Source organism: Cydia amplana, chromosome 22, assembly GCF_948474715.1.
Source record: "Cydia amplana chromosome 22, ilCydAmpl1.1, whole genome shotgun sequence".
In the NCBI taxonomy this organism is placed as follows: Eukaryota; Metazoa; Arthropoda; class Insecta; order Lepidoptera; family Tortricidae; genus Cydia; species Cydia amplana.
In genome coordinates, this window is record NC_086090.1 from 4,652,666 (window position 1) to 4,664,714 (window position 12,049).

The window sequence follows — 12,049 nt, forward strand, 5'->3', positions numbered from 1 at the left end:
AAATTTATAAGTCGTTTAAAATACTTATTCCCCTCAAATACTAAAGAAAGGCTTGGTAAGTATAAACTCTTTATTAAAGTTCTACTAAGAAAGTTAGGTGAGACATGTAATTAAATCAACTTATCTACTGATCTCAGCGGAAACAAAACGCGTTCCCAGTCACGGTTCACGCTTGACGGCCAAAATGGCGGACACGTAGTACCGTACCGTAGTATCGTATATGCTAGGTATAACGTTTACCGAGTATAGGTATGTACAGTCGCCAGTACACGCCTCTATTGTCAAGGCGTTAGAGTTGTGTTCAGATATTTTTGAGCACCTCGGCGCTCCGATATATCTGATGGCGACTGTACTACACTAAGTAGAGTCTGTGCGGAAAGAGAAGAGTCGTGGAATGTATGGGGCCCAATACATTCCACGACTCTTCTCTTTCCGGACAGACTCTATGTATATGTATGTATACTGAGTAGGTAAATATATGTATACTGGTATAGTATGCCACCTACGTTAATGAAGTCAAAATGGAACTAACGTGCATTACACTTTGCTCTAGTGTTAGGGTTGTCACTAGCAGCACAAATATTTCATTTCCTGAAACCTAAGTAGGTACTGTTTTAGTACTGTAAGCCGGTGAGATAAATTAAATTTTTATTTCATACCACCATGCCAAAATTGAATTTAGTCAAATGAGCTATTTCTAAATTTATATTTATAAGCACGTGCTCATTAAGACTTACACTATTTTCGGAATTGCTAGAAAATGTATGTGGTTCACTTGATTAAATTAAATATCTGGGTGCAAAACACTGGGGGAAAACATATAATAACTCGGAAATGCGCGTTTTTCCAGAGATAAGACCTAGCTAGATCGATTTTTCGCCCCCGAAAACCCCTATATACCAAATTTCATCGAAATCGTTAGAGCCGTTTCCGAGATCCCCGAAATATATATATATATAAATAAATAAATAAACAAGAATTGCTCGTTTAAAGGTATTAGATAGATTCAATGGAAAAGTTATTTAGGATTCGGAATGAAAAGGTTAACATAAATCACAACACAAATTTCCCTAGCACTACGCACACTAGTATGTACTAGACATGCTAACACACTTACTAATCATACTAATTACCTAACACCAAAGATGGAACTCACTTGGCAAGTGGGCAACCCTGATAACTAGCAATAATTGCCTCAGGTGTTTGACCTATAAAGTGCCATCTACGAATCAATTCGATTCGATTGATTTAATTCACTTATTATCAGGGGTCGGACAAAAAGTGCGGATGACGTCAAACCACTTATAGGATGATTTCAAATAGTATTTTTGATTTTCATAAACAATTATCACTTATCATTTGTCAACCTCTTTATTAAACGATATCGCCACTTGAAATGAGTAAGTACGTTTTTGACTGACACATTGTCAATCAGATGAACAATAAATTGACTTCGTTATTGTTTAGCTATTGTATCTTCACGATTATATTTAGCTAAAATGTATATTTACTAATGTATAAGAAAACGCTCTAAAATGTCATCTGTACTCGAATATTGTGGCAATTTTCCGTTTTTGGAGGTACGTGACAAACACGTATACTGCTCTTGCTGTAATCAAGATATACCAACGAAGAAATTTATTTTATTCACTACATCACCCTACCACAATACAATACAATACAAATACGAACTATAGGTAATATATTATGAATGACTCTAATTTTAGATTAGGTAACATAGGTAACCCAGTCAGGTTCGTTGTACAGGAAAATTCTGTTGTCTAACTACACTCTAAAAAAAATTTGGTTGGCCCTATCAATATCTTGATAATCGTAATCAAGCATCTTGATTCCATACGAGCCTAACAAGAACTTAGACACATCAAATAAGGTAATTCTGATTGCTATTACTATATCTATGTAACTGAACCAATTAAGATCTTGTTCAATATTTACACGAAAAATAATTATGCTAACTAATTGATCCTAGCAAGATCAACTAAGGGCTTGATAATTGTTATCATGATAAGTTACTGTACCAACTAATACAAACAAGTCAGTTTAACTAAGATGTAGGTCAATATTAACATGAAGAATTACTGTATTAACTATTTGACCCAAATAAGTTCAACTAAGAACATGATTACATCGACTAATGCACCTTAGTAGCCTGAACTAAGATATTGTTAAATTTGAATCTCAATTGTTTAATCATTTCAACTAAGATGTAAATCAATGTTAACATGAAGAATTACTGTATCAACTATTTGACCCTAATAAGTTCAACTAAGAACATGATTGCATCGATTTATGCATCTTATTAGCCAGAACTAAGAAATTGTTAAATTTGAATCTCAATTGTTTAATCAGTTCAACTATGAAGCTTGTCTAGTACAATATACCATTCTTCATCAATTGTACTAGTACAATAAAACACAACAAACAACAAGCTTCATACTAAACTACATTTAACATTGTTAAATTGCTTGACATTGTTGGCAGCCCTAGCGGCAATAATCAACTCGTCACTAATTAGAGCGGGCAGGTGTATGACCTGACGAGAAAATCGCGGTGATTTGCTCTCACAATACTCGTACATTATCATGTCATGAACATTATACACACCTCTACGCTTAGTGTCGAGTTCTGAGCGTCGCCAGGCGTGGCTCACTCACGATCGCTACAAGTACCAACAAGTACATGCGGCCCACACCAATTTTGGTGTCTAGCCATAGTAGTTGCCGCGCACCGCTACGGAACGGACGCCTGCTCGCGCTTGCGCTACCTATCAGTCATATCTGTCGTAAATGTCGTAATAGACGCGTTTTGTTAGAGAGTGAATCTTCTGTACCTAGTACTAGTACTATATACGAGTATTATTTGTTCTGTGGCGTCGCCTGGTTTCAAATTCACGCACGTGCGTCTGCACAGCATGCCTCCACTGTGGACGGTCACCAGCTAGTGTCTCCCATGTTGTTGGCTCTATATGAGGTTTCTTCATATGCCGCTTCAACACATCGTTGAACCGCAGAAACTGGCCGCCCTGCTTTCGGTTATCAGTTTGCAGTTCGCAGTATGGCTCCTCTACACGATGGGCCAACGCCGGCCACTCCAAGGGACGCATTTATGCGTTAGAGGGAGCAAGTGATATTGCTATCTCATTCTACCGCATGGCTGCGTCCCTTGGAGTGGCCGGCGCTGGCCCATCCTGTAGAGGAGCCCGTAGAAGATGCGTTTCGCGACTCGGTCTTTCTACACCAATACTGGCAATCTTCTATTAGTCCGCGACCCAGATAATTCGTAAAATGGTTTGAGTTATTTTACTCACGTTCTTAACTTGTAGACAAGACAGAAAACGTTTGAAAACACCCTCTCTTTAAGTGTGAGGTGAAGTTCAGGGACCCCCGTTTCTCAAAAGCTTGTAACTTGTAATACAAGCGGATGTCACTTTCTGACAGCTTTTGTTAGAAAGGGACTTCCACTTGTATTACAAGTTACAAGCTTTTGAGAAACGGGCCCCAGTAGGTAAGGTAATGATAATGAGAATGAGTGACTATCGCATCCCTCTACTACTAAACTTACGCCAGAGCACTCTGAGTTATTGAATTTTTAACAAGACAGTTGAATTATTAATTAAGCAACCGTAATATTGTTAAATAATGTTCTTCTCAGTATGTGTCTTCGTATAGTTTTACTCAAATAAGCGCTATTTTGGTACCTAGTTGGTACGGAACCATAAAAATTACATAATTTCAAGTAAACGAAAAAAAAAACACCGTCCCAACTTCGCAATGGCCTTATTAAAAATACTAAAATAATTAAAAGTGGCAACCCTATAGTCGGGAACAATGAAGACGTCACTAATTGGAGCGGGCAGGTGCTTGACCCGCATTGTGTAACACGCACACACGCAAACACACACGCACACACATTATACATATAATATGTGCATAGCAAACGCGGCGCGTGAGAACTTTGCATTGTGGAAAAGAGAAATTGCACCGGTTTTGTGAATAGCGAGAGTACAGGTTGAGGGTAATAGTAGTTTTCACACCTCCTATTCAGAAAAGAACTTTTTCCTCCCTGCTATACTTCGTTTTTTTTTAGCAGCAGAAATAAGGTAAACAATCTTGATGTGTCTTTTAAATGAAAAACACATTTTAAAAATAAGTTACGGCAAATATGTAACAATTATGAATCTAATACGATCATTTATATTCTTCTGCGTTCATAAGTAATACGTAGTTACTGATTTTTAAAAAGCGTTTTTCAATTAAAAGACATGTCAAGATCGCTTACCTTCCTTCAAGTTCTTTCTAATGCTAAAAAAACGAACTATAGGAGGGATCAAAGTAACATTTTTACATTTTTTTGCACATTATTTTTTTAGCTTAAATAATCTGTTTAAGCATCAGATTGTGTCAACACTAAGATTTTTTTATTTTCCTCATAGTTGATGTGAAAAGCAGTATGTGTCACACGGTATCAAAATTATTTCGTCTTGGGCGTTTACGCTCAGGATTCTACTTTAGAATCCATCGCTTCATTCAGGATTTGGGAGCTGTTAACTTTTTGTTCTGACAGGCTGATGTCGTCCGGCGGACTGATAATCAGTGGGCCCCTTTACTAAATATTAGTCACATAACCTACTCTTTATGAATCGGAACGAGTTTTACCTACTTTGGAGTTAGTAAAGGACGTGTCGTACTCGCATGTTGTAATAAAGTTCACACTGTCTCCGCTCATCTCACCCTGAAGCTAGGGTTGCCAGATGGTCGGGATTCGGCGGGATTCTCCCGATTTTTAGCATGTGTTCCCGATTCCCGACAAAGTGAAAATTGTCCCGAAAAACAGCTTCACGTTATAAAACAATAATTTCAAGTTCCGAACTGTCGTCGAGCGAGCGAGCGACCCGTGTCGAGCCCGTCAGCGCGCGCGCGCGCGCAAGGCGCGCGTGGCGAGATTGGGCAGAGCAGCTGACGTAGTGCCAATAATGTAAAATATCGTTGTTTTTAATACAATTAATTTGATTTGAATGGTTTTTTTTTCCGACGGCCCAAAATCCCGAAAAATTTATATTTTTTCCCGATAATAGCGCCTTTTGATCTGACAACCCTACCTGAAGCCCACTGATGATCAAACATATCACGTCGTCTATGGCATACGGCTCCCTTCCCCTCTGGTCTATGAAAGTGCTCAAGTTAAGTTGTGAACTAGACTAGATAATGAATAGCATTATATAGTTCCTAACGGCTGTCCCGGTTGGCTGCAAGGTAAACAAAGTAGCTGTAAACATAAGAACAGTATAAAATAAACTATAGGGATATCAGGGCTGGCACTAATCTGAAATATATTGCATTTTGATTCTTGCATAAAATTGTTTAACTGAGTGATGTCAATCGTCTTTAACTGAGTTCCATCAAAATTCTAAGGCGTTTTATACGTAACCCATTTTGTTAGGCGATTTGTAGATTTTATTTTGTCGAATAACGCTCAATATTATAAATTACACGTATCGATTTGCGATTTTCCGAAGTGTTTCATGTATTGCTTATAACTAAGGCAGCATCGAAAAAATTTCATACATAGTATTTTATTATTCACATAATCGACATCCCTATGTAACAACCGTTATAAATGTAATAATTTGTATGCAATTTGGTACGCTATGGTGCCCAAATAAGGCCAAGAATGCAACGCGACGTTATACAACCGAAAACGGATTTTATAGGGTTGTACAACTGGCAATTAAACTTGTTTTATTGAATGTCCAATTAGAATGCGGAAATTGTTTAATTGCTCAGTTTTAGTTTGATTTCATTTTTTTATTCATGAAGTAAATATTTTTGATACAATTCTATTTGACCAATATGATAAAAGTGACAAACACATTGCTTGCTCACTGTTTTTTTTTTATTACGTAAATAGCAGTGTCGAATGTGTACTAAGTATGTGTTCTTATAACTTCCACCGATCAGATACTCCGACCACACACATGAATTTTTAAAAATTAGTTTAGACCCCGACTCATACGCATAATCTGGAATATCTGGATATACTTATAAAAAAAAATGGAAATAAACCACTCGACTTTTTTTTGCTCGTAGATGAAGTCCACGTTTTGTGTGGTAAATTTTCCTGTGTGCAATTAAGAACAGATAAATACATAGTGATAGTAATGTACATAATTGAATTGAGCTTGTTCTGATTATGCAGTAAGTACCTAACAGAAAAAAATCTAAAATTAGCCAAATTAAACACGCCTGTGACACGCTGTAAAATTTTACCAAGCCCTTTGTACGTATAATAAGAGAAACAGTATACCAGCGAAAGCGTATCGGTCCGTCCGTGACCAGAGATAATGAGCATTATCTGCGATCGATGTATTAAAAATATCATAATGGATTCGATTAGGATAGAGCTTATCGGAAACTTTTAGCGCTGTCAGAGCTTTGAACTTAATTAAGTGAATAATTGAGAGAAAAAAGCCATATATAATAATAATAAAATAAAATATCTTTATTTCGAAGAACAGACTTCATAGTTGTTAGTAGGTGTAACAGGCAGTAAAATTAAAATTAAAATTAAATTAAACTTAAAACTTTGTTTCCCCTAGTAAGTACATACTTTTAAGTATTTATGTCCATCAAAGTTCCACAGTTCCGTCATACACTAATAGACTTATTAAGGCTATCAGGAATTCAGGATATGCAAAGTCGCGTGCACTTACATGTTAATTAGACTTGGTGTAATTGGTTGTCTTTTATAGCATCATGAATAATTACTGACATGACCGCGCAATCCACAAAGTAGGTAGTCAAACTTATACTTCGTTTTTTTTAGCATTAGAAATTTGGTAAACAATCTTGATGTGTCTTTTAATTGAAAAACACATTTTAAAAATAAGTTACGGTAAATATGTAACAATTATGAATCTAATACGATCTTTTATAGTCTTCTGCTTTCATAAGTAATAGTTATTGATTTTTAAAAAGTGTTTTTCAATTAAAAGACATGTCAAAATCGCTTACCTTCTTTCAAGTTCTTTCTAATGCTAAAAAAAACGAACTATAGACTAAAAATTACAACAAACACAATTATGTCAAAAAACCAGAATTCCAGATGTCAGTGACTATATCTATTATCTATTAAATGTAACCCTTCATAAAGAACCCTAACTTAGTCTAATCATGTTTAAGTGTCCAGTTATTTTTGACTCATAAATACTTTAATATAATTGTAATCCCCTTTCCATTAGTGGCTAGAAATTCTGACACTCCGTCATACGCTAACGGTTTTCGTAAAAGTTATTACAAGGATATGCAAGTTTACGTGTAAGAAGTCTTAATTAAACAGAGTTTATAAGCATGTCGATATACGATGAATTATATCTGATAAGATATAAGATTGCGTTTTTTAAACAGTCAGTCTGTCTGTATCTTTTACCTCTTCACGCTTAAATCGCTGAAACAAATTTGAGTGTAATCTGGGCTGGAGATAGTTTTGAGTCCCGAGGAGGGTATTGGGTTATTTTTGTAACAAAATCGCTGTTTTCATCGCTACTAATTCTTGCGTTTGTACACGTACTCCATACAGAAGGTCGGTATAAGTAGTAGCCGGGCTAGCACATGATTGGCGCGACAGTATCTCGCGGCGAGATGTCGTCTATCTCGCCGCGAGATACTGTCGCTGTCGCGCTAATCATGTACTAGGAACTAGGCCTACAGGCGGTCTAGCATAAACAGTTGCGTTTTCGCGCGCATATCCATATTTGAAGTCGCGCTTAATGTATGGAGTCGCGTGCGAGAATGCAACTCATGCTAGCAGGCCAGAAGGAGCGAAGCTCTTCCTGTCTGACCGTGTATGAGCGACGTACGTATACGAATCCTTCTCACTCTCTCCCTTTCTTCTTCTTGTTCTTGTCCTACCACTAGGGTTTGCACGACGGATCCGAAATGTATGGGAATATCCGCGGATCCGGATCCAGATCCGGATAATTTCATACATTTCGGATCCGGATTGCAAACCCTACCTACCACCACACAACTTTCCCTCTTGTCCTAACACCATCATCACTATCCTTCTTGCCCTAACACCATCAGTGTTTACGACCAATCATTTTATATCCCTGTCTTTTTTATAAAAATAGGTATAGGTACAATAGGTTTTTCGAAGTATTTATAAACTAAGCCAATGAAAACGGGGAATACCTACTTATACCGTTTCCGACAATAGATAATTTCATTTCGTAAGTTAAACAAAATAAAAACCATATAATCACCATGAACCTATAATATTACGGACAGAGTTTCGCTTACAACACAGCTGTGATTCCAACATCCACCAGTTTCTAAGTATTTACGCGTGACACACACACATTGACAGCCCACATCCACCAGTTTGCCGTCAGACGAATCGTAACGTCATTGAAGTAAACATGTCGAAGAAAAATATAAAATATGCTGGCATGCGTAGTTAAATCCTGCTAGAATTGTACCGATCGAAAGAAAAAAAGTCACGGAATAACTTTTCATACTTAAGTTTATCAATTAGTACGTCAAAATCACGATAATTTGTTGTTTATAAATTATCAAACTGCAAAACAGGAGTGTGACCAGTAACATGAATAGGGTAATTTCCCGAAAGTAGGGTAATTGATACCCTTCTTATCATTATTTATTAAGAGATCATTTAGGTAAATGGTTAAATTATTGATTGTGCATTTCAAACTAGGTCGGTATGGTAATTTCCCGATACTAAGGAGCGATACTTAACGTTTGTTTGTTATGTATTATATTTTTATTTGTTGAAAACCAGATATGTTTCAAGTTAAATGTATAAATTAAAAAAACATGACGAACTGATTTCATTGCGATGCTAAATATCATTAGGTATTGAAAATAATGTTTGCACAAAGTAATTGTTCAATATTGCGCATTTTCAAGACCTATAAAATCAGATACGTACACACCTTTTTTATTAATTGTCTAACGTAAAACTGTCCTAATTTTTTATTTTAAATTAAAAAAAAAAACTAGGACGATATTAAATATAATTGTTTCACCATTAGGGGAGAATTTGTGTTACATGGTAACACTCGTCTACACGCACACATTCAAACCGGCCGCCATTGCAATGTCACAGTTTGTCTTAGGTGACAGTCCGTCCGTAATATTCTAGGTCCATGATAATCACACAATAGATAGGATGTTAGGAAAATACCATTTATTACTATGTCAAATTGTTCGCTACTATTATAGTTTACTCACATTTCCACAAAACGCCGATAAGTTCTCGCATTCACTTTCGTTTTAAAAGTGAATTAGCCTGTCACGCGATGTATTTATGTATGGATTATGTATGAGGCCGGACGGAAGGCGGCTCTACTTTTAATTTACCGATGTGGAGTATTTCCTTGACAAATTGGTCCGGGGTGTTACAGTGATGTCATGCGTGGTTCTATGGAATAGTTGTTTAATTATTAATTAGAGTTGGTGATCCGTATATCGTCAAAATTTTGGCATTCATTTTTCATTGCATAACATGTTTTTGATTGTTATCGTCTGTGGATGTTGATTTGATATTAAAGCATTCCTTTTTTTAAATATCACTAATATAAAATTAGCACAGAAAGTGAATAAATATTATTTTCTTTATAAAATATTAAAGTTTATGATTTTCAAATACTCAACCTCGATTTTTAATCGAAGGTGCAATTGTCCTAATCGCACAAGTAGTTTGAAATGGGCGAACCCCGTCGAAATATTTTTCAACGTCTATTGACATCTCATAATAGTCATAATCTTTTATCCTCTAACTAACCGTAACGTCACATCAAAACGTGCCAAAACAAAAGCAATTTTGATTTGTAAAAATAAAGATTCAAAGTAGAATGGAAATGAGTTTACTTTTTCATAAGCTTCTGGTTGGCTATACTTCACCTAGCCTAGTTTTTTCCGGCCCTCCGCCGGTTCTTCGAAGACGCAGGTAATCTGAGCTGAATGTACAGAGTCAACTACAGGGAATTAAATAGTATATAGCGATTTCAAATCTGAATGTAATTTTTCTTGCGGTTACGGTTTTTTTAATTTTCTGCCCCCCATGAAGAAAGTTCTTGAACGATAGAACATTCTGTGCTGTTGTAAGAATAGCATGAACTCACTTGATGATGCCATCCTCGATGTAGACATCAGCGTCCTCCATTCCGTCATCGTTGACGACACGCCCATTCTTGATCAGCAGTCGGTTCTGGGAGCTCTGAAACAATCATCATCATCTTAGTATAGTAGTGCTCATGGGTGTTCTACACGGCACGAAATTATGGCAACTGATTCTGGCTAATATGGAGATCTAGTAACTGACTAAAACTGAATGGCGCAACGACACTAAATGCAAGGCCTACCGCCAACGTAAAAAAATATTATCTGCCACTCTATGCATATTCATATAATAAAATAAAATATTATCTGCATATTCGAGCGATAGAGATATTTCATCTGGTCTGCAACACGAGTAAGTCACGCCAGTTGTCTCGATTCAGCAATCTCCTCCCAATTATCGTCTCGGAGATAGCACAAATCCGATTCAAGAGCGTCGCCCCCGCAGCATCTCTAGTGACTGTTATAAATTAAAAACTTGTACAGATTAGTTGAAAAATAATAAACCGTCAACATCATAGAACCGCCAAGCCAACGTCAATATCTGGACAGGCTAACCAGCTATACTAAAATCAAAGTTCAAATATACTTTATTCATGTAGGCCTAGCAACAAGCACTTGTGAATAGTAGCTAATCTGTCCTATGTTCAAGATATATATATCTAAGGTCAATAAAATTCAATTTGTTTGGTTTATTAATTTCTGACCTACCACCTCAGTGAAGTAGTAGACCGATAGGTCATTTTCTCACGTTTTTCATAGGCATAAAAAAGCACCTATCAGCCAACAAGACACCTAATCGAAAACGTGCCTTATCGCACATTCGTCACTACAGACTCTACAACAGCTCTCGAGCATGTAGTTTATCAACAATCTCACAATTATCGAGATCTGCAACATCCGTTATCACTCTTTGTTGCATTTTTTAGCGGTATCAGAAGAAAATTACAAACACTAGTTAATTCTACCAGAGATTACGAGGGGGGGCTGAAATATTTTCGGCCTAAGCTAGAAAAAACAAGAAAAATTAAAAAAGAACTGCTACTTTTTTCCCCGCCTATTTGGCAGTTTAAATATTACCGCCATTACTAACGATTATTAATTAACATTTACTTTAATACTCTCTTTTTTTCTAAGGCCGCGAACTTTTCAGCCACGCCTCGTACAAGTTGATTTAACTTAATAATTTTATTCGGAAACCCATAAATATGTTTTTTAGTTTATTAGGTATAGTTTGATTTTGAATTTCATCTGATAAATTTAGACAAAAACTTTACATGCCTGCATGAGATGGGACATGCCTTGCTTACTTCGTACTGCTTAACGACTTCGCTTACTCTTCGCCACTTAAGAGCTGGCGTTTTCAACCGTGTATTGACAACCAATAAATTTGGTTGCAAACCACGAAGGTCGCCATGGTTGGAAGCTACCGCGAAAACCGAAATTCGCAAATTGCGGGGATCTTTCTCTTTTACTCCAATGAAGGCGTAATATAGAGTGACAGGGAAAAATGCCCGCAATTTGCGAACTTTGATTTTCGTTTTCGCGGTTATAGCCAGGGTTGACCGCCGTATAGAAGGCCCTTTATAGGACTGCCGAGCGAAACAGAACGAGTCTCTTACCTTTGCTTCTTGCTTTTGAGTAAGTTATTTTATCATCGCAAAATCTCAAGCTCTCAAGTTATCGGGAATGTCTCATTGTCGCCATTTTTATCTGGGGCTGAAGAATTTTCAAACGCTTCAATTGATGTGATAAGACGCGGATAAGAGATGAAATGTGAAAGGCTGATTACAAATGCGTCGACTTAAATGTTAATTTGATGTTTAGTGCCTACCCTTTTTTATAAGTATGTATTTTGAGGACTTATTACTGAATTTTGCTGCGTTTGAGTG

General features: G+C 36.7%; 1 protein-coding gene across 1 annotated transcript in view; it reads right to left on the reverse strand.

Moving 5' to 3' along the window:
- The window catches only part of LOC134658504 (dihydropyrimidinase-like), a 58,652-nt gene that overhangs the window by 23,572 nt on the left and 23,031 nt on the right, over positions 1 to 12,049 (reverse strand). The window contains exon 2 of the mRNA XM_063514190.1: positions 10,163 to 10,257. Within this exon, the coding sequence (XP_063370260.1) occupies positions 10,163 to 10,257 (95 nt within the window). The remainder of the gene's footprint in view (positions 1 to 10,162; positions 10,258 to 12,049) is intronic.